Source organism: Odontesthes bonariensis, chromosome 16 (assembly GCF_027942865.1).
Source record: "Odontesthes bonariensis isolate fOdoBon6 chromosome 16, fOdoBon6.hap1, whole genome shotgun sequence".
NCBI lineage: Eukaryota > Metazoa > Chordata > Actinopteri > Atheriniformes > Atherinopsidae > Odontesthes > Odontesthes bonariensis.
The window spans coordinates 13,054,183-13,078,488 of NC_134521.1; the positions used below are offsets into that span (position 1 = coordinate 13,054,183).

Below are 24,306 nucleotides of genomic sequence, written 5' to 3' on the forward strand. Positions count from 1 at the left end.
GTATTGATTGTGGTGGTTTACAGAAAAGACAGTGAGAGAATGCAGAAGATATATTTCAACCATGATAATTTCACATATAAAAAGTCCACTCACATGCAGTGAGTTTTCTTTAAATCTACGTTCCTATACTAGTTCTATAGCAGCTCATGTGTCGGCTTTGCACAGTATAATGTTGAAGGTTTGATGTGAAATAGATGACAGTAATTTGTTTAATTTTTAAGCTTGTCCAGCATTTCTTTTTTTTTTTCCTTGAAAAACATGAGCCATATGGTTTGGCGCTGATGCTGTCTAGAAACGAATTTCTGCCAGAGAAACTACTGTTGTGGCAGGCTGGCTGTCTTGCTTAGTGAACATGCATCTTATGACACTACTGCTCGTAGCTTCCCAATTGCACTCAATCACAAACAGAATAAAGTGCCGTTGTGCCTATCTTTGCTGCATCAGCAGTATGCAAAGTCAGTACAAATTCTGTTTCCTACATCTCACAAACATGTCAATAATTCATCATTTTCACAACAAAGTTGATGCGTTCCATTTGGACTTCACAGCAATGGAGTAACATAGGCATTAAGGATTTATGATCATCTTTCTCAATTTAACATCAGTGCAAAAGAGTGCCTTCATCTGATAGATGTTTAGTAAGCTGAAGTGTTTTTTAACTTTAATGCAGGACAGCTGTCAAGTTTTGGTTTTACTAAGCGCTGTGTCAATAATTTACAGTATGATTCTGATTCTAACATTTGCAACACAATATAGTGTTGTGTAATATTACTTCATTTACATTTCTCAGAGCTTTATTTTGGACCACAGTATATTTAGGAACTAGGGATGCACCGATCACTGATTGCTGAAATGTTGCAATGATAAATTGTAGTTTAGGACCATGAACAATGCAGCTTCCTTGCATTGACAGTTCTCTTTGCTGAATTTCTGCGTGCTGAGTTTCCTTTGTCTCATTTTTAATTTTGTGACCCGTCTGGTTTAAATGACTGTTGCTGCTTTGATGAAGCCTAATTTGATAAAGTTTCAAATTAATTTTTGAAATATTTCATTAATAAATATTTCACGAGTAATAGTTGTCTTGTCACATTGTATTTGGCATTAGTAAATAATTATGCACATTTACAGATATTTTACATGATTATGAATGATAACATGTGTTATAAGGACTATTTTGCACAATAGGTGTACCTTGAGAATTTTACTTGTCCTTTGGTGTGTCTTGGGCACAAAAAGTTTGGGAACCACTGGGCTAGTGAGACCGAAACCTGTCTTCCAATTCATTACATTTTTTTGTGGTGGAAGTATTGGCATCGTTACTCGGCAAGTACTCAGATCCAAGTGTCGGTATCGTATCGGTTTGAAAAAAAGTGGTATCGGTGCATCCGTAATAGGAACCTCAAGTTTCATGTATCTTATAAGAAACATTTTACATAAACAGAGTGTAGATCAGTGGCGATGGGAAGGCTTTGTCAGATAGACATGTTTCTGCTGATATTTGTCACCTCTCAGTTGGTCACATTTAGTCTTTTTCTGTCAGAAACCTCTGGATGAAGAACACGGGTTCTATGAAAAAGACAACACGCTTGTGTTCGACAATGGTTTGTAACAGATGTGTTTTTTTAATGTTCAACGCAATCACATGTATGAAAGACATAAAAGTCATATAAAGCAATCTGTTATAAGGCACCACTGCCACCTTAGCTCAGCAGTCTGCATTTTGAAAGATCTTTGATGACAGTAATCTGCACAATGTTGTGAGCTGTGCGACAGACTTTTTTTTTGGACTATACAAAATGGCACCATAATTCTCTGTCTGTTTAATTTATTCTTACCTTGTTCCTTGCCACTTGTTGCCTCGTATGTCAGTAGTTTATTTGCTTTATGACCTTATCGAGCTAACCTTTGTCCCAGAGTAATGCCGCTAGTGTGGCTGGTCAATGAGCCTGTGTCTTATTTATAAGTTCTCCACAGAGATATGAGCAAAATTCTGGCATTTTAATCAAAAACCCCGTCAGTTCAGTGAGAACCTGATTTTGTTTATCGCTTTTGTGACCTTTTCCAGAATCATAAAACTTTGTCGCTGCCAATCTCTGCAACATTCTGGGGTCATTGCTTCATCGGTTATCTCTCTACTATAACAGGAACATGACCTAAACTCTGTCTGTCCTCAGCTATCAGACTGAGAGAGATAGATGGTTTTATCTGTAAATGTAGCCATTGCTCTGCACATGCTGACATAAATTCCCAGCTGATAAGAGGAGCACTTTACAGGTGAGTTGGCAGGTCACGGACGCTACTGTTCTCATCTGGTGAACATCTGCCTGCCCTGTCTTATAATTGCTGAATAATATAGTATTTGATATTAAATGAACTGCTGAGACCCTGCTGAACATCAAGTAACACACTCACATTTTCGTTTTACAATCATATGTTTAAATACCATCTATGAAGACCAATTAAGCAGCAATAACATTATCTATTGGTACGAAAAATAAGCCCAATTTCAAAAGCGCCATGAATATTTCCGAGGTATATTTTATGGTAAATGCCCGTTCGAGAGGTTCTCATGCTTGAAGCATCTATTCTTGCAAGAAGTGATTTGATTATCACTCTGGTGCTCTGAGGCACGTTCTCGTTCTTAGACCTCAGTTAAACAAGTCAGCTATCAGTGCTAATTAAGCTAACGCTGATGAATAATGAACAGTAAAAAGTATCAGCTGAAGAACCTACAGTGTACTTCTCTGAGCTGTTGGTTGTTTGGATTAGGGGAGTGCAACACAAAATTCTTGAAATCCTAATAGAAGCACCCACAGTACCAACAGATTTACAGTGTAAAAAAAAGACCCACAGCTTCCACCGTTTACAAAAATACTAGCGCAGTGGTTCCCAAACTGTGGTACGCGTACCCCTAGTGGTACGCGGAGGTACTGCAGGGGGTACGCGGCGCACGGGGAGTTTTTTTTTAATTTATTTTTTTATTTATTAAGGCGTCACACTTTTATGGAGGACTGTTTATGAAGGAGACTCCAGGTTTGTGATGAATGTTACATGAGTTAGGCCTGTTAATGTATTCTTAAAAAGAGAGGGAAATGAGTTATGTTCATGTATTCTTAAAAAAAAAAAAGAGAAATGTTACCTGTTTAAATTACAAAGGAAGATTATTTTGATTTAGTATTTATGCTATTTTGGTTAATTATTCATATTTCAAGAAAATGTTTTTTATTCTTATGTTGAATTCAAATGAGGTTAAAAAAAAAAGAGAGAGAAAGCCTGAGAATTTTATGTTCAAGTTAAGGATATTAAATAAAATGATTTTCATGTAATAACCACTGTGTTGCTCTACTTTTGGAGAATCATTGCACGCGTTGTATGTGTGAGGGGGTACTCGTGGTGTGACAAGAAGGCTCAGGGGGTACTCAGGCCAAAAAAGTTTGGGAACCACTGTACTAGAGTATCTGTGTGACCTGCTAAACCTATACTAAATTGAAAATAGTGCAAATACAACATATCAAATGTTGAAACTAAAAATAAAATGTTTACTTTTTTTAACAAATGAATGCCATTTTTTCATTTAAAATCAGAATAACAAGTTGGGACAGGGGCATTATGATTTTTATCATTATCAGTATTTCTTCTGAAAACACTGTTGTTATTTCAAGAAATTGAAAAAAAACAATGTAGTTTCAAAAGCCAAATGTTTTCACATTCTTGCTTAATCTCTAATTCTAGTCACTTAAAAGTTTGGTGTCTCTTTTGTTTCATGGTTGGGCAAATGTTCTCAAAAGGTGAAAAGTTGAGAATGTCCTCCTTAAAATCTGTTAATGTGGCGCTTGTTCATAATGGAAGACACAGCTAATAATTACATTAAAAGAACATGTGAACTCTACTGCATTTGAAGGTTACAAAATAACATCCACAACGCTGATAGTGGGCATGGCAAAAAGAATGTATTTTAGCCCTAACCATGGTTGTTTTTTAATTTTCCAAAGTTAACCAGTGAACTTTAGCCATATAACTTGCTGTGTTTACATGTAACCTTGGCAACCAGGAAAATGGTGTCCATAAGGGTGACAGTCAAGAAAGAAAGAAAACAATTTGATTCATCAGACCATAGCACAGTTTTCTACTTTGCCTTAGTCCATCTTAATTGAGCTTGGATCCAGGGGAGGAAATGGCATCTTGTTTATGTTTTCTTGTGCATGGCAGAGTTTTAATTTGCATTAGTGTATGCATCAGTGAAGTGTCAGTGAACACACTTCACTGACCATGGTTCTCAGAAGATTTTCTAAGCCCATGCAATGATTTCAACTACAGAATATTGTTTGTTTTCAATACCCTGCAGCCCAAAGCCCTGAGGAGCATCACCATTCAATGTTGGCATCAGGCCTTTTTCCAGATTTTCATATTATTTTATGGATGTTGTGACTGATGATGAAATCTTTGAAATTTTCCATTTAGAAATGTTTTTCTTTGGTTATTGATTGTTGGTCTGAGATGTTGGTCTTAAACAGAGTGAGAAACTTCTTAAAAACTCTCTCTGAGATGTTCCTTTTTTGTACCAAATCATGTTACTGGCCTGTTAAAAAATCAAGGGAAGTAGTTAATATGAACCTTTTCAAATTTTGTTGCTATCGATCTACATTACTGTAATTTTTACATACTGTCTTGTGATGTTTTTTGATTTATACAAAAGTCTAACCCCAAAATGATATAAATGAATTAGTTTCCTTGGACAGAACTTTTACATTACTCAGTGATCTACTTTGCCCCCTTCGTATAGGACATTAAGGAAATAGATTAGACTGAAAAGATTAGATAGAAATATTGCTGGATGTCACAAAATAGATCGCAAAACTTTTGCCCACCTGCACAAACACAATGGTTTTCCTTTTGTCCCTAATTCATAATTAAACATGAAACTGAGGTATTGCTTATCTGGTTTACATGATCTGTAAATCAGAGCAACTATTTTTGTTTTGCACAAGGTGTCCCAGCTTTTTGGGAAGACTGCTGCAGCTTCTGTATAAAGGAGAATGTTGATTAAGTGATATGTTAGACCTTTTGGCAATTTGCATAATTTTATCATCATCATCATAAAAAAAAAAAAACAGCCTCAAGAGCAGAGGCATGTGCAAATATGTTTGTGTTTTTAGCCTCCAGAATATTAAAATATTGGAAACAATGTTTGTTGCTTTCAGGCTCCAAATTAGCGGAAATCTCTGTGTCATTTTCACTTTAATTTTTCTACGAAGAGAATCACTGAAGCTGTGATCAAATGCTGCTACAAAAAAACACTCTTTCAGTCCCTGCTGAGATCAGTATTAGCCAGCCACTCTGTGGACAGCCATGCACGTAGGTTGTTGTCCTTTTAACCTTGTGGTTGGCACAGCTCGCAGCACTGACACTCTGATGTGTCAGAAAGCTTGATTCTACAGCTCCCTTCGGGACAAAGCAGACAGGTAGCTCGAGCTGTGTTCCGGCTGACTTTGTAGTGATGTCAGCTGATGCTGTAGCAAGCACTAAATAGTGACTGTTATATTATTTAAATATTAACATTACGTCACAGACTGCTGGTGTCAAAACCTCAGGCCATTTTGAAGACTGGTTTTATACTTATTTATAAAAAAACGTGTGTGTGTATTCTATTAAAATATTTTCTTATCTCAAGAACAAGTAAAAAACCAATGGGAAGTGATGATTTTAATGGTTGCTGTGTTGTTGTTTTCTGTTCATTTCACCAACATAACATTTTGTCAGAAATATTATTAAAGAAAGCTTTTTTTTTCACAGTAGGTTCAGCAAATCAAACATTAAACAATGACTAAATGTGTTTTGCATTCACAGTAATGCTTGCTTCTTCCTTCCTGATAAATCTTTCAAGATTTAAGAGATCAGACCATGGTTAGATTTTCAATGATGCTATAGACCGCTTAGCCCCGTGCTACTGTGGAAATAGCTTTCCATTCTGATTAACCATCTAATGTAAACAAGGCCAGATTTACTTTGGGACTGCACTTACTTTTCAATTCCATGGTATTTGCACATATAGTGCTGATAAGGGTTCTTTTTATTTGATTCTCTTAATAGCCATTTGAAAATGTATAACATTTTAAAAGAAAATCTTTGACACGTTTTGACATCACGACTTCCAAGCTGTGCAGTTTTCCATATCTCCAACACACACACACTCAGTGATATATCCACTCATTTCACCGCGTATTGTATTGCACAGAAATAAGGAAGGAGACTGTTTGTAGGGTACGAGAGACTTTAAATACACATCAGCCTTTCACACACAATTTTCAATCACCCTAAAAAATGAGGCACCGAAACAAATATAAGATTAATTGTTTCATACATTTGATGGAAGAAAGGTAATGAATAGTAAAAGTGCTAATGAAAGGGGATTGAGGGATTTTTGATCCTCAGGATAATAGCTGTTCCATAATCTAGACTTCTTGTACAGGTCCATATTTAATTAATAGCTCATATGCCTCATTTAATGTCAGAGATAATTTCATGATAGGTCATAAAAGGACTAGAAATGCTGCTTTTGTGCTATTTCAATTTCACCTTGTTATTTCTTATGGGCAAGTTAAAGGAACATATTTTTTTATTTGACAAATAACTTAACCTTATGCTTAAGTTATTAAAAGTGCTGACATGAATTGAAATGAATATCAGAATACTACATTCTGATAAAGGTATAAATAAAATAGAGAGAAAGTGATAAAAGATAAAATAACATTTAATTGAGCTTGAACTCAATAGTTGAGAACCATTTGGTAACATGCTGAACTCTTACTTAAGTAGTGGCTTTTGTTGGGGTAAATGCGTTAATGCTAAATGCACTGTACACTCATACTTATATTAAAGAAATAAAAAAACCCTACAATTTATAATTGATGAATAGTTATGATTGGTATTGAAGCACGACTTAATTAAGACTTTATGTTGAAGTAATTGTTCTACTGTGGCTATGTATTTTGGGTTCATGTTAACAGCTTCCAAATGCAAATGTATGAATGATGAACTTGGAATCAACTCTGGTCATACCTGTTTAATTCATAATGGAATAATGATGAAACGGCCAAGACCATTTTCAGTTAATAGTCAAATTACATTCCAGTATGTAAAAAAGGCTGCTTTACTGGGAAGCTGTAATTCTCAATCCTTTGTACCAATTTGAAGTTGAATACCTTAAAGCTGTGAGCCTGCACCTTAAACACATGTTATCATATATTATAAACTGAAACTTGGATATGTGTTGATAACCATCCGAGGACAAGAAAAATAAAGTCTAAAGATGCCTGAACAATATTTATAGAGATATTATTGCTACAAGATCATGCAGATAATTATGTTAATCTTTAGTTATATTTTATCACCGGTAATTTGCTTTGCTTTTACACTACACTTTGTTACACTGTCTGCCTCAAAATATAAATTACTCATCTACTATCAAATACATTCCCCCTTCACTGATAACTTTATCAAGACCTTGACCATAAATCTCCCACATGTGGGGTATGTGGTGAAGCTGTGATGAAGGCTGACATTTGTGATAAATGCACTGACCATAAACTGTCAAATCATAGCAGAACTTGCCTCCTGGACGCTCCTGTAGTTATGCTCTGCACCCTTACACTCCTGTCTCGTCCACGTTACTCCCCTTCAGCGCTGCACGTGGCTGTTGTGTCAGACACACTTGGTCAGAGTTCACTTTGACAGGAGCTAAAGTGAGTCATATAGTAGCCAAAGGCTTTAGCAGCCACTGTTATTCACCACTAAATATCTCTTCACCTCACTCATGACCTCCTCTAAACTGCTCCCAACTACAGGAGCATTTTTGGGACATACAGGCCCGAAAGATATAAACATACACAGTCATACTACAGAAAAGTGGAAGACAGTCATGGCACTCTTTTATTTTCTTCATCTCTTGCTCAGCTGCCCGTTTTTCATCTGTAGTTGATGAGTTGTCACTCTCCACTAGTGTTTTGTCCTTTTAGAAAATACACTGAATTATTTACCCCGCTTCATGCATGATATTGCTCCTGTCAGTCCACATCACTTTGAAAAACAGATAAGAGAGAGTTTTTGGGTCATGTTTGTGAAACCTGCCAGAAGATACAGATAAGCATTGATGGCTTTTTGAGGGGTTTTCTTTGTCATTGTGGACCTGGAAGTTTTTGTTACTGTCTAGATGTTTGTATAAGTGTAAAGTTTTAAAAGGTTTCCTTTTTTGTGCAAAACGTCCCTGACTTTTTGGGAGATTAAGTTCTTCAGACTATACTAAAAAAGCAGTGTATTGTTAAACTATAGGAGCAACTTCACAATAATGAAACATTAGAACATATTACCATATTACCAGTGGTGTCAAAAGTACACACATTTGTTACTTAAGTAGAAGATACTGCAGTTTAAAAACACTCTGGTAAAAGTTGAAGTATCAACTTGACCTCTTTACTCAAGTAAAAGTGAAAAAGTTTGTGCTCCAAAACCTACTTAAAGTATAAAAGTATAAAGTACCCTTCAAATAAAAAAAAAAAAAGATTTTTTTTTTTAAAAACCCACACAAAAAGGTAGATGCCACTATATGAATTGCAAGCTTAATCTGTAAACTGATTAGTTCTACACGTGGGTCTTGGGTGTGCAGAGTTTGCATTGCATTTTCCATGAGTCATTTTTGCACCCGACTATTTCGAAAAATTCTTTGAGATAGGGCCAAGGATGAGGAAGGTCTTGTTGGTCTCTGTCTCCATCTCCCGATACGCTCTCGCCTGTGTCCGACCTTTCAGACATTTCGCCATCTTTTTCTGAATCCGACATTGTGGCGTGGCACACACTTCGCGCAGCTTCGCGTTTGCAGTTTGTAGAACACCTGCTTGCTTCTGACGAATGACGTTTTCCTTGTGTGTCTGCACAAATTTGACGAGTAGCCTAACCGATGAGTGTTTGCGTTATATGATTCATCCAATTACACTCGTTCTCACTAGGTGTGGATGGCGCCACTGATCTGTATTGGATGGCGCACATGACGTGAAATACATAAATATTAAACTGAAGCCAAGAGTTAAAAAAAAAAAAAAAACTGAAGCCAAGAGTAACGAGGCGGTTTGTTTTGAAAATGTAAGGAATTGAAAGTACAGATACTTGTGTGAAAATGTAATGAGTAGAAGTCAGAAGTAGGCAGAAAAATAAGTAATGGAGTGAAGTACAGATACCTAAAAAGTGTACTTAAGTACAGTAACGAAGTATTTGTACTTCGTTACTTGACACCTCTGCATATTACCAAAAAGCTACCAAGATGAACAGGGAAGCTGAAAGAGCTGCTCTCGGAGACCTGACAATAAACAATGTTTTTTTTTTTTTCCCTTTTGCAAAATTAGACCTTGTTGTCACGCACAACAGTGCATTTCAAAGCAGATAAGTTTGATCTTGCATCATAACAATAGCACTACATGGATTATAGGAGGTGAAAGTAGGACTTGCTTGTGTGTGTGTGTTTATGCTAAAATCAAGAGCTGTTCACCTCCCATCCTATTGCATAGCAAGTGAATTAACAGCTTCAGTGAGTATCAGCTTTGATGTATGTCTCTCACATGTGTGATCGCACAACAGTTTGTGCTGGCGTGGGTGTGGTGACCACCTGCTGTCTTTAAAGACCTTGAAGAGCTGCACTAGATTGTCAAGTGGATTCAAAGAGGAGCATAAAAAAAGACATAAAAGACTCAAATAAGAGAAGACTTTTCTCATAGAGCAGTGTCAATTGTGTTGTCTACCAATTATTACTTCTCCAGGTTCTTTTAGCTCAGTATAGTTCAGAGGAAATCCAGTCATAGTCCCTTGAATCTAAATACAAGACATCAGAAGACACGTACCACGGCATACTTCCTGCTGTGTAACTGGATTTAGAATGTAGCTAATAAGTTGATAAGTTGAGCCACAATGCTGACAGCCAGCATGCTAAGTTAGTATACGGCATTAAGGTCAGTGGAAAACCATTTATTTTTCATTGCAAAGAAGAGATAGATTTATAACATTGGTTGGCTTTACCATGCATGTTATCACACTATCACATTTACAAGCAAACTGTTTAAACCCAATTTTGTTATGTTAATAATACTAGTAATGATATAAATACTAATACTACTAATAAAGTAGTATCATAATGATAATAACAATGATGATGTTTTATTTACACCATGGCTACATGGTAGCTGATGAAGATGTGACTGCTGCCACCACTGGTTGATCAACATATTATTTAGAAACTTAACTCTGGGAACTGCAGTATTGAAGAACATCTATTCATCCAATGAGGCCAATTAATCAGGGTTCTAAAATGTGTGATGTGTTCTTACATGAATGGTGTTACTTATGAGATATTTCTGTTTTGGTTCAAAGTGGGATTGACTTAGAGGGAATTTTTTTGTTGCATCAATCGGGAATGAGATATCAGACTATCTGACTCTTATCATTTATAGTGACAGTTCTGGTATGATACTCAACATTTTAAATATCAGGTTGGTTTAGGGACTATAGTATGTTTGACTGGCTTCTGAAGAACTATGTGTAATATTAGTTTAATGTTTTTAAAATGGATATGAAGGTTGAAAAGACGGCTGCCATCATACAGGCAATGATGAAAATGTAATGACTTACGTGTTATGTGCAAAATCATATGTGAAGATGTGCATCAAGGTTAAGAATTTACATCGAATTTACATCGGAGGGCGTGGAGCAAGGGGTCAGTTAGGTATCAATGCATACTTCCTTCAGCATTCCCTCCAGTGTAAAGCTTTTGACTGGTAATCTGACTTTGCTTGCAGGAAACTATAATTAATATAACTGGATTTCTGATGCAGCAATTTAATGCCACCCACATAGTAGTTCAGCTGCACGAGACAGGGTGAGAATGAAATACCCCCTGATGAAAACATTATTCATGTTGAAAGAGCAACTGGAAAAAACATTAAAAATGTATATTAACGGAGAGATGACAAAAATGAATGAATGGGCTCTAAAAAAAATCTTTTTTGGCCCTCAAGTCCATTCAAGCTAAACCTTTAATTTTCACAGCTTTATTTTTTTTTTCTACTCTGTGCTCCTCCACACAGATTTGCTCTTGCACCACATGTGTTTGTAGATCCTCTTAGGGTAGCCAGGCTTGAAATCCAATTTGGTGAAGCTATAAAGCACAGAAAATAAATAAATAATGTAAAAAGTTTACCAACTGTGATGATTCTTTTCATTACCCAGAGGCCAATTGAGACCAATTTCTCAACTTTAGCTGCACGAGAGGTGGTTCAGTTATTGTTCACATGAAATCAGCAATACAAATACAGTACAAGTTTCATTCTAAATGATACCTGCTTCTTGGAAGATTTCATCTTCTAGGCTTTGTTTTCACAATTTGGTAGAACTTTAGTTGGAGCTGTATTGGTTGCACCTTTTCCAATTACTTTTTATGGTAATTTATACACCACACTGCCCAGCAACAGTTTATTAAAGTAACATGCTGCATGAAGCAGGGATTCGATTAGAAAGGCAAGCTCTTGCTGCTGTAACATGGGTGTTCATTTGAATAGAATAAGACCACGACTTCATTCTAAAAATGAATTTTTATGAGTCGCTGGCTAGTTTTCCTAGTTTTCCCCTCTTCTTCTCATATACAGAACCTTTGTGCCATTTATGAGTCTATATATCTTTTCTTCTTCATGCAAATGACAGAGTGATTGCTTATGAGAAGATACTGACTTATAGAGCTACCGGCACAGTACTGTAGCCTACATGGTCTACTTTGCATTAAAATATGGATATACAAAACTTAACAACTACATCTGAAACATGTGTACAACTTCATGGCTCTTTTAGCAACAAAAACCTGACAGAAAGGTTAAAACCTTAAAGTGAAAGTAATTCTCTGTGACCTTTCCTTCTATGTGTTTGTCAGGCTGCCTCTGCCTCACAGCTTAGCAGATTCGCCATTATCTCTTATCTGTGGCAATTTCTTGTTTTGTTTTCTCTTCTTGGACCTCATCTCCCTTTACCCTTTTGCAATGTTGTCAAAACACAGAGGCAGTAAAATATATGTTGGAAGAATTTAAAGGGAATTGCCTTAAACTCAAATTACTCCAGTGACTGGCTGGTATGTTGAATAGAATTGTTGCGATGGGAAGACACTCATCAATTTTAGCTCCAGATTGCAGTAGACGTAGACAATATGACATGTTGCCTTTTGGAGGGAGAGGCTGTTAACCTTCCGTTGCTCTTGTTCTTTTTGTGTCTAGTAAAATAATCTAGACTTGATTTGTGTCTGGTTGTTGAACTGCAGATGTGGCATTATTGAACAAAGAAAAGCTAAAAGAGCACCATGCAGACTCACCGGTGCACTGATCAACACACCAATCAATGGCGCAGTGTACGTCATCAGTGTACATCATTACTGTAGTCTTTGGCTGGCTTCTTATAATGGTAGATTAGCCCTGAATAAATCCCAAATTACAGTATATGTGGCACAAACTGTCTTTTTCAAGTAATCTGTAATCTGTAAGTAATCTGCTGTCTTAATCTTGAGTTCAGCTGAAATAAAGAAAAATAAATAAAATCGTCTGCAAAAGAGAGAAATTATATGTACTGTTTAAACTTTGTGATTTGGCTGAAAAGCCTTGATCAGCTGCAGGCAGATGATCAGAAAAACGGTAGCAATCATAAACATGTGTAAGGGATTAATCAACACCATTAAGACAGATTAAGTGACATGCTTAAACATCAGCAAGCCCATAACACAATGCACTGTGTGTTATGAGCACTGGGCTAGTGGTGAAACACACGATGAAAGTGCTTTTCTAACAATTACTTAAAAATAGCAGTCAAGTTACGAAATATAACTGCAAAAAGCACAGAAAAAAAACAATCTATACTTATGGAAATATATAGTATATATACTTTTTTGTGTGAAAAAAGACCTGGAATTACCCCTTTAGTCTTCATCATCATGCTTCAGCTTTAAAGAGTCCTGTATCTATCAGACCTCTGCAGGAGGCAGCACCATCCATCACTGTCAGTGTTAATATTGTTTCCACTCACCTCCCAATAGGCAGCTTGTGTTTGGGTTTACTGCGTTTATTTTTTGAGACTCGTGTACTCACAGGCCCTCACCTAGCTTCGCTCACTGCCATCCTCCTGCCAAAACCCATAAAACTAATTTCAGCATTACATGCAGTCAGCATATCGACATGACTATTAGAAGTCAAATCTCTTTTTTTTTGCAGTTTCTCTAACTCTCTAGACAGTGTTGCCATGGTGTGTTACTGTGTTTCATATTAGATATTTACAAAAATACATTGTTAGGGTGAGAAAAATACTTGGTGCTTACACATTTTACACATTTTACAATTCATGGGTTGCATCATGTCATAGGATGCTGCTCTACAAAAGATACAAGAAGTCTTCCAAACCTAATGACCAAATAGATTGTATGTTCCTCGTCTTAAACACGACTCATGACCAAATTCTTTAAACTACCACTTCACTAAGGATCAGGAAGAAAATATTTTCATATAATTTTGAGGTTTTTATTTGAGAAGCCACAAAATCGTCATAAGGAACTGATTATGAATCTAACTTTTTGAATGTCTGATGTCTGACCAACAGATGACAGATTATTTTTTCACTTTAAGTTATTCGCTCTTAATAGCATAGAATAACATCACTTTACTAAAACACATTTCTCAGTTGGTGGTTGGATTAAGGCTATAACATGACTTGGAAATTACAAAACAAAACTTTTTGCTTAGGGTTAAAAAAAACAAAACAAGTTTAGGTCTAAAAATACATTATTTTTAAAACGTATGACGTTCCAGCAAATCTTTTTCACATCCTGGTTGGGTGTAGACAACAATATTGCATTTTAAGAAGCATTATAGAAGCATTTAGCATGATAGAAGGAACAAAAATACATTATTTGTACGACACCTGTCACATTGATGGATGCTACGTTTACACTTCACATTGACTTGCTCTCGTGAAAACTAGAGATTTTGGTGAGACCGCACTACTTGACAAAAAAAAAAGCATAAAAAGTTAAATCCGACACAAAGTAAACACTAAAACTATAAAAAAAACACGAAGCACACTAGTAAGACATAACCTTGTTGTCAGTCAACCAACAAATACATGCTGTTGAGCCTCATCCTTTGTCTCAGATGAGATTATCCAATATGTCTGTCATGTTAAAAGGGAAGTAAAAAAAACACCACCCTGCAAGAGTGATAATCTAATTGTAGGGGATTATATGTGAATGGCTGATTTTCCCTATAAGAGATTCAGCTGTCATGTCAAAAACATTCATCATTTTCAAACACACTGCGTCCGTGCACTTTCTGGCTTTTATCTTTTCTTCTAGACCCTATAAACAATTATACTTTATTCTGCTTGCTTGCTTCAGCAGAGTGAAAAGAAAGTACCGGTACTCAAATTTTTTTGATTCTGTCCAAACAAAGTTAATTATTTTCCTTTCTTCCAGTCCAATGAAACACCAAGGTCAAAATTCACACTTGAATGTGATCACTTGATCATGAAATATTCCTCTCTGAGGTCTGTACATTCTAAAGTAAGTTTCAATAATACAAGCCAAAGGAAATTATAAGAAAAGAAAACCAAACTCTATCGTCAAAAGGTGTAAATTGTAAATAAGAACAGAGATCGATGATTTGCAAGCATAATAGAAAAAAATAATTATTTACAATAGAACATATAAACAGGTCAAATGTTGAAAGTGAGAAATTTTACCATTTAAATGAAACATGTTGCTCATCTTGAATCTGAAAGCAACAACACATCTCAAAAAGGTTGGGATGGGGTTAACAAAAGACTGGAAAAGTAAGTGGTACTATAGTGAAACAGCTGGAGGAACATGTTGCAACCACATTGCATTAAAACAGGCATGATTCTGTCACTGAACTGCACTGCATGGGTATAGGGACACAGTTGTCTCCACAAAATGCAGCTTAAAGCTCTATCAATCAAAGGAAAGGCCACGTGTGAACATGATCCATAAATGGGACCTCTTCTCTGAGTCTAAATCGATCAAAAATGGAATATTTAAAATTACAATTCAAAATTACTTTAGGAGATCATGGATATAGTGCTGTCTGGACCAAAGAGAAGAGGAACAATCTGCCTTGTTATCAGTGCTCAGTTCCCATGCCTCATGCAACATTCCTCTTCCAAAGGTTCAGTCACTTGTCTCCTCAGTTCTCAGACATTTAGCTACTGCTGTTAATATAAAACAGGATGCTACACAGTAGTAAACGTGGCTGTATCCCAACTTCTTTGAGACATGTTGCTGCCATCAAATTCAAGAATAGCTAATATTCTTCTTGAAATAGTAAAATGTGTCACTTTCAGCATTTGATATGTTTTCTATGTTCTCTTGTGAATAAAATATCGGTTTCGGAGATTTACAGAAAATCACATTCTGTTTATAATTTACATTTTACATAAAATCCCAGCCTTTCTGGAATTGGGGTTGTATGTTTTCAAGGAAGGATTTACAGTCTATTCTATAGATTTGCCCACACTTGGCAGCCTTGCAACCTTATCACAAATCACTGATAAAATATAATATTCAAGTCATGACTTCCTAACAAGCTCTTCATGGCAGAGGAAATGAGCAGCATTGGCCTGAAGCAAAGGTTCAGAACACTAAAACCACAATTTGAGATATCAGACCAAATGCTCCGGCTGATTTTCAGAGAAAAGTGCCCTGAGTGCTTTATTGTCATCTTGAAACATGGCTCAGTATTACTATTATCATGGCTCGCTTTGACACTTCTGGGTTTTCACCGCTGTTTGAGTAACAAGAAGCAATATTGTCTCGTGTGAGAATGGTTTTGGGCCTGATATGCAAAAGAAGTATGGTGGCAGCAATATAACAAGTTTGAAGAGTTTGTCAGTGTAGCATGTTGGTGGGTGTACTGTATGTGTTTGTGAGTACACAGGACTTTACAGTTCACAGGGGTGACACTGGGCGTAAAACTCTAAAAGAATAGATGAATGGGACAGCTGGTCAGGTGAGAAAAAAAGTACAAGGATATTTAGTCTGGACTTGAAAAGACACACACGTGCATCTGTTACAGCAGGAAGAGGACAGATTTCTACTTTTCATGAGTCTTTGGCCGTCGAATTCAAAATGTTTTAATAACAATTAAATATAAATTAAAAGATACACAGTAGATCATTACAGTTGTTACCTTGAAACATTCTTAGCAAAAAGAAGCTGCTGTAGATGAGGTTTGCTTATGATCAGCACTAAGAGAAAGTGAACTAAGATAACAGTGTAAATAGCAGTGTGCCAAGCAACACCACTTTATTGACTTGTAAACTTTCTCTTAGGCCCGGGCAAATACTGTCATAGTTGCAAAAACCACTGACAGTACAAGCGTTATTAACTTGAGCACAAGAGGATAGTGTTTGTTGCCAAAAGCCAGAGAGCTATCTTGTTGGTGCTTCAATTTTCAGATGGTCTCTGCTGTCTGATAAAAACTGGAGAAGCTCCTGAAGCTAAAATGAGTCATTCTTGTTTTTGTGTCTGGCCTGTGACTAATTCAGCATGATAACAAGAGCCTCCCCGTGAGATACAGATTATTGACAAGTCTAATGGCCAACATAGCCATGTAACTTTATAGCAAGTTCACAGATAAGGTTGAAAATTGCCAACATGGGTTTTTTCAGTAGTGTTTTCCTTGAGCTGATGGATTTGTTATGGGGCTGGGAAATCATTTGAAGATTGCAAGACTGTGACATCAATCAAGTTGCTTTTAAACCAAACACTAATGTCTGTGGTGTCAGGGGGGAGAGCCAGATGTACAACCTGCCCCGTTAAAGACCACTCTTGGCAATAAAACATGTACATGTGTCATATTTTCTCCTTGACAAACAAATTACGACTTTACCATTGATTTGGCAAGGATAGCAAAGGGGGCCACAATCCAAGAAAAGAAAAATCACAATTAAAAGTTTCATTTGTGATCATGAACTCCCCTTACTTCACAAGAACTGTTAAGACACATTTAACACATTTGCCACAATTCTGTACAGTAATCCATGACAGATTTTTAGAGATGTAGGTCTTATTTCACCCACAGCTCTGTTTTCACAGTAATTGACTCCACCATGGAGTAAATGGGAGAAAAATGAAAAGATGAATTACTCTAATGGAAGGAAATGAAGTGTGAAAAGAGACATTCTTCCCAGTATTTTCTAGGATGCAGAGCATTGGTAAATTGAAATACAACGAGGGCTGAGCTTCTGTGTACGACAGGTCTGACACAATTACAGAGGAAGATGTCATTTTAATTTCAGGCATGTGTAGAAGACACATTTATTCTGCACTTCACGGTTAAGAAAAAACAAAACGTGAAATTGGAAAATGCAAAGAGAAAGTCCAAATACTGATAGCTGAGCTATACATAATTGAAATCACTTTCAAAATGAACAATTATAATACATTTAACTGCTCATCAAAGGGTTCAGACTTGGTTAAGTTTGTCCTGCAGTTTGAGTGCTGCGCAGTAAATCTCATGCAAATGGTAGAGCTGGTTAGCTTTGTTTTTGTTCTGCTCCAGTTTAAAGGTCAGGGCTTACGAGCACCATTAAGGCTCCGTTTGTCTAAAGCTTCTCTGAAGGACAGTGGTCAATGAACCGGAACATAGACAGGCCATAATAAATGAAAAGGAAAAGTTATGGTTCCGCTCAATGAAGTCAAAGGGCAGATGGAGGATAAGAGTGTATCTCATGTTGACATATTGTTGTCCTCCTAACTCTAAAACTAGGTAGTGGAAAGAACATTTGATGCATAAACATAAGAATTACGTCACAGTCATGGATGAGTTTAGACTATATTTTACTGTGTGAGGAGTCAAATTGTGACCTTTTTTTTTTTTTTCTGGAAAGCTTGTACCACTACCCACTTCATTTGATTTTAATTTTCTTCCCTCAATCTCCTTCTATTTATATGTTTATACACATATATATGTATATATCAATTCATTAGTTTGATGAATGGAATCATTTGTCAGTTTCGCCCCATTATTTATCATAGACTTTCTATATCACTTTATGGAAACATGATGCAGAATCAGGAAAAGTTGCTAGCATATGATTTTTCACCTTATGTGTTTAAGGGAATTATAGGGACAAACCTCCATTGAGACCCCTAAAAGGTGTCAAGTAGAGTAATCTGAAGGTCTTGTATCTGAGCTTCGTGGAAACTGCTTATTGATTTGGGTTTCTTGTTGCTCTCTGTAATAATAAGGATATAAAGCCCCTGGATATTAAAAGATTGATGTCAATCAGCAGCTCCCCTGAAGTGTGGCTTGTCCCATCTTATTAGCGCCTTCTCTGTGCACTTTCCTGATGATTGCTCTTAGTCTGAGCAAACTGAGCAATTGTTATGGATCCATGCAATATCAGGGCAAAGGACAAGCTTGTACCTTTGCTGTTATTATGCACATAATTTACAATTTATATTTTACATTATTTCCCTTTGAGTATTAATAAAGTATTATTGTTTTTTATAAATAGGGTGACTGGACACATTTTTTTTTATCTTGATCAGGTTCATGGGCCACAGGACTGCACATATGTATTAGAATTTTAGTTTACTAGAAACCATATAAACACACACTACTTCTAGAGAGTGGCATAAATTTGTCTTCAGCAACACAAAGTCTGACACGTTCCTGCTTAGCTGTGCACAATTTCCTGGTGTCTGTGTTATCATGATTATGCAGTTTGATCCCATAGACACTCAGCACAGAGCCATAGCCTAATATTGTTGTTAGATGGACATTAGAAAAAAAAAATAAAGTTTTCAAAACTACTCAAACCAAATTGCATAGTTAGGCTATTCTATGAGATCTCTTTTGTGTAGCAAATGTAAAGATGACAAACAAATATAATTTATTAATTTCACATTTACTGAGTCTTGAAACTGTTCGGATCCCCTTCCAGTTTGGGAAACCTGTGTCTTAGAGGCTTTTCTAAAGGATAAAAGTATACCTTTCAGAGGAAAAGACTGTAAGAATCATGCATCTGTTTTCACAACAACAAATTGCACATTACCTCAGGGGACAGAGTTTTTCTAAGCCATCCTGGTAAAATAATCCTGGTTATATTTTGATGATTTTAACTAATAAATCTGATTTTCTAGATTTTTAAAACAATGTAAGCTTTAAAATATGGGTCTGTGAGTCATTATTGCAACATGTGATGGGCAAGAATCCTCATCTGAGAACATATTAAGGCTTCTTTCCTCTCATGTCCACATCGTGTTTATCCTTTGTTGCACTGATTGCTCTGATCAAGAAAACTACACATCCTGTAGAACAGTAAATTGTATTTTATTGTCTTTGTGCCATTGTGACGAATAAGATAACAGTAATCAAGTTGTATCACAGTAATCACCCCCTTTAATTTATGAATGAGTTCTAATTAACTAGCCATAATGTAATGCGATGTGATGCAGGCACATACATAAACCCTTGAGTGTGCAACATGGGTTCTACTTTTAGATGTTTGGGTCTGCTGCTCTAAACTAGTCTAAGAGGTGCAGAGTAACAACAAATCTCACAAAAGTTATCTGCCATCCTTATCTGATTTATTACAAATCTTGTCAAAAGTAAGGTCACAAAATGATTTGATGCAGCCTGGTGGTGTGTCACAGATTGTGAAAGCATGACACTCATTCTGTGAACCTGACACAACACATCAAGATCACTTTGTTCTGAGAGTGTATCGGTTGGACCCACTTATCACAGTACATTATACCTTATTGGAGATCCTCAAGCACAATGACTGCAAATTGGTCAGCAGTGAGGCGTAATTCTGAAATGACAAATAGAAACAGAAATGTTTTAAATGTACTTTTTGCAGAAAATTGGCTTGTTGTTTTACTAATATTATCATGTACTGACACATGACTATGTAAACATTATTTTGTCCCTTACTGTGGTGAGGCCATTTTTTTTTTTACTGTTTGATGAGAAAACTAACGTGGCTACTGATTGCTGACATTATCTAATTCTTTTTCATTTGGAGAGAAATTATGCAAAAACCCAAAGTGACATAATCCAAAAAATTATTTGGCCAATTAACAAGCCAAAACTAAAAGCCATGAATACTCAACAAATGGCAGTTAAGTTTAATTTGTTCTCTGAAACCTCTCCTATAACTGCCCAATTACACCTCAGAGAGAAGAGCAGTATGGTAGCAGTACTTCTCTTTTCTGTAATCACCAGTGAGGTCTCCCACCTGGACATATTGATCCTGTATTGATCTGTGTATGAGAAACTCTAGTTCAGCCCAGTTCTCCATTTTCACTCTCCACTCGATAATCTAACTGAAGGACAGCAACTTGGTGGTCAAAATCTACACCTAGAGGCAGCTAGGAAGACAGAAATAAGACGAAAACAAAAGGCAGGGTTTAGTTTATAGTCTGATGCAGCAATAACAATAATCTTGTTGAAAAATGATTCCCCAGTTTTATTATGCAGTAGTCTGTGTTCGAGATTCCTCTGTAATTTGCTCTCATGAAGTAAGAGGGGGGCAGTCTTATATGCTTCAATCATTTATGTAGACCTTTCGCTAAACTCTTTATTCTCTCTGGTAGCGGAACATGTCAAATATGCTTAGCTTGCCTTTATAGTGCTGTTTGGCTGCTCTTGTTGTGACAGAATAAGGCTACAATGAGATGTTTCTACTCCATCTTATAACATCAAAAACTCTTTGAATTGCTTCTGCCGCCAAGAAAGATGAATGTGAGGTTGTCGCGTCTGTCAGTATAAAATGTAAAACCATGTGTCAGTTCTGTCAGCTTGGAACAGGCTTTGTAACAAAATTGTTTACTCTGCCTCTCGAATAGCCTATTCAAACTTTTATTAGTGTGCTGGATGCTGTTAAAATGACTCGGCATCAGCAAAATGTTGCAGGGGCTTACGATTACTTTCAAAGTATTACGAGCAAAACAGAACTTCCCAGTGGCAGTTAATTTTCATTTTTATTTATACACCTCTTCCTATTCCTAACCTTAATGCATGTTTCCAGTTATGAGAATCACTGTAAAATCAATAATAACAAAGTCCATTTTGTAGGGTGAAAATGGACTTGCCAGATGCCATGTTTGACACTGGGTAAGATGACTTAAGTATATTTTAAATGGCAAAGCTATCTGGGACTTTGAGTCAGCCAACAAACTGCAGAATATGCATGCCTTACAATTAAAAAGTAGAAATCAAATAAGCATTGAAAACGGGATAACTACACCATCACCGCAGAAACTTTCACGAGGAAAAGCCAAGTAAGTTTACAGAGAAATGCATTCAAGATACTATTGATGCGTTGCCTTTGCCCATACTTGTTACCGTTTTGCTATTCAAATTACCTTTGCATAACATTTCTGATTACATCAGTCTTGACGTCCAACTGGGGCCCCTTCATCTGTGCTCGCGGAGTGTTGTTACAAAAACATTCTCATTGGGATATCTCACTCATTTGCTGCCAGTGTCAACAACATCCTTTCATCTATAAAGGTCGGCTGGCAGCTATTCTGCCTCATTAAGACAAATCGTCACCCCAAATGCAAGCTAATTAAAGCGTCAAAGCAGACAGCATTGTTTTATGTAGACATATGTTAATAGACACATAAAAGGATGATATCAAATCCCTCGTTATTTTCATAAATTTTTTTGTCTTTTAGCAGTTGTATTCTAAACATTTTGTATCATAGAATTATTTTTTGCTTTAGGTAAATTTTTACAGCATATTGAGCATAGGATGAACTGTGAAAATGTACAAAGAAAGGGTGAAACTGTACATAACTGAAAAATTGCTGAAAAAGATAAAAGATTAATTCATACCAACATTAAAGTAAGAATTCAAACATTGTATTGCTGAGTGGTCATGGTAAGGTTTAGTTCTTCACACCAATCTTAAAAAAACTGAATGAATTCCCACTGACACACACCTGAATGGTTAGTTGGCTTGAGAGCTTGAAAACCTTGAAAACTTCAAAGTTCATAAATAAGTCAAAATACTTTAAATAAAATACAGTGTAGAATATTCGAGGACTTGGAGTGGTAAGAACAACTCACTTGTTAGAGTTCTCCTAACAGCAACTGTGAGAAAACTGGAGCAGATAGTAAGAAAACACTTGTCTTTTTGGATGCACAAGAAAAATGATTTGGCTACAGAAAATTCACAACATCAACTGATTGGTCATTTTGTCCTTCTGCAGCCGTTAAAAAAATTGTTGAACTTTGAAAGGACAGAAGTGAGCCTCCATACTTTTATTTGGGCATTCTACCCCAACATAATCTCTAAGATGCTGCAGTGGACAGTGTAGTTGGCTTGTGCATGTGAACCATTTCAGTTTTTTTTAAAGAATACTCTTTCAATATTTCAATACTCTGGCTTGTGTTGTTTGTCCCTTTCTTCCTAATATATCAAGGTTTATACTATCATGTGATGCTTAAACATCCTCTTTACAAGTGCCATTGTAACAATCAACAGTGTGGATGGGTGACACAAGAGGACTGCCTCCCACCTAATTAAGCAGATTTTGGTAGATTATAGGTTACGATTGTAGTTCATTGGACTGTAACATGTTTGCTTGATAAAGACGTTACTATTTTCTCTTGTTCTTAGGTCCAAGGGAAAGTAACAGCATCAGTAAGAGGACACTAGACCAAGACAGGGACCTCTTTACACACGTATCAACACAGGACACAGAAAGTGAAGTCCATTCAGTCACAACTGTCTCACCAGTGAACATGCCCAACCACCATCCTGTGTTCAAGGGCCTGCTGCTTCCTGAGCACCTACTTACAAGGGACTTCCAGGGGGACCAGCGTTTCTTTAGGATGGATGGCTCTGTAGCTGCATATCCCACCATGCCAGGCTCTGTGTCTGCTCCAAATGCAGGGGATGCTGTCACTCAAATCGTGCCCCATGAGGATGCTCCAGCCTTCTCAGATGTCGCCCCTACTGCCACTGCAGCTGCCACTGCAGCTGCCACTTCCCCACTGACCACATTTTCTATCACAACTCCAGCACCACCGATGTCTCTCCCTCAGAGGAGGTCAACTAAGGAGAAGATCAAGGGGTCAGACAAGGTGGAGCCAACAACAGACTCCATCACTACTCAGATGACACCTAACAGTGGAGGCTCAGGCAGTGAAAATAAGCCAGTGGGTGCCTTGTCCTCACGGGAAAGAAACGTTCCCAGGGAGACCACCGAAGCACCCATCTCAGCAATGATGGAGAAAGGGCAGGTGGGGGACACAACACTAAAAAACAAAACCAGGCCTGATCATCTTATTCCCAAGATGACTTCATCCTCTCAAGAAGAGGGTACCACCACGGTATCCACAACTGTAATCACAACTACCACTATCACCACCATGCAAACATCAGGTAGGCATGTTCGTATTTTCCTTGACTTTAAAATATTTACTTCTTAGCAGAGAATTCAAATTACATTGTGAAACAAATAGCATCAAAATCTGACATCTTTTTCACTTAAGTAAATTCATAAATTGAGAGAGAATAAACACATTCATCCTGGAGGACAGGATAGGGAAATTAAGCAACTGATCATCAACATCACTTCTGTTCCTTTCATATTCTGCACACAGCTATTCATCCCTCCACTTGGGATTACAGAGTTGCTCATGTGTCAAAAACAATCTGATTTTTCCTGATGTGTCCCGTCTGCCCTTTCCACTGGTCATAGAGGGCTGCAGGCTGAGATAAGCATTATCAAAGAGGATATCTGCCGAGATAGTTGGAGGGTTGTGGGGGCAGAGAGACACAGGTGGGCTGTCAGAAAGATCAGTGGTCTGGGAAAAAGGGAATCACTTTTCTTTTTACTGTCTCCCACAGAGTCATGCAGCATGAATTTCACTGACCCTGAGGATAACATCGAATTCGCACAGCAACGTGAAGCTGGCGTGGAGTGCAACTTCTTGATTACTGTCTACCTGGGATACGGCATTGAGGTTCAGGTCAGTGTTAAAGGCTTACTCTACTATTAGCAATTTAAAATAATGATTTTCTATTTTTTTTTTTTTCGAGAATTTTTAAAAACCTCAGAGTAATCCTGTCCATTTGAAGTTATAATGTGTGCGTAAGTTTTAATTTGAGCAAGTGGGTCTCACAGACAGTGTCTGAGAGGACTGTTCATTTTCCTATGATTTTGAAATCTAATTTTATCTAACATTGTTTTAATCATTTAGG

At 36.9% G+C, this 24,306-nt stretch overlaps 1 protein-coding gene across 4 annotated transcripts in view; it reads left to right on the plus strand.

Moving 5' to 3' along the window:
• Window positions 1-24,306, plus strand: part of LOC142401054 (seizure protein 6 homolog) — a 121,021-nt gene that overhangs the window by 47,350 nt on the left and 49,365 nt on the right. For all 4 annotated transcript variants that reach the window (XR_012773060.1, XR_012773059.1, XR_012773058.1 and 1 more), the window contains exons 2-3: window positions 22,717-23,484; window positions 23,953-24,074. Coding sequence is in view for 1 of the 4 variants with exons in the window: in XM_075486283.1 (XP_075342398.1) it covers window positions 22,717-23,484; window positions 23,953-24,074 (890 nt within the window). In the remaining 3 variants the exon portion in view is untranslated. The remainder of the gene's footprint in view (window positions 1-22,716; window positions 23,485-23,952; window positions 24,075-24,306) is intronic.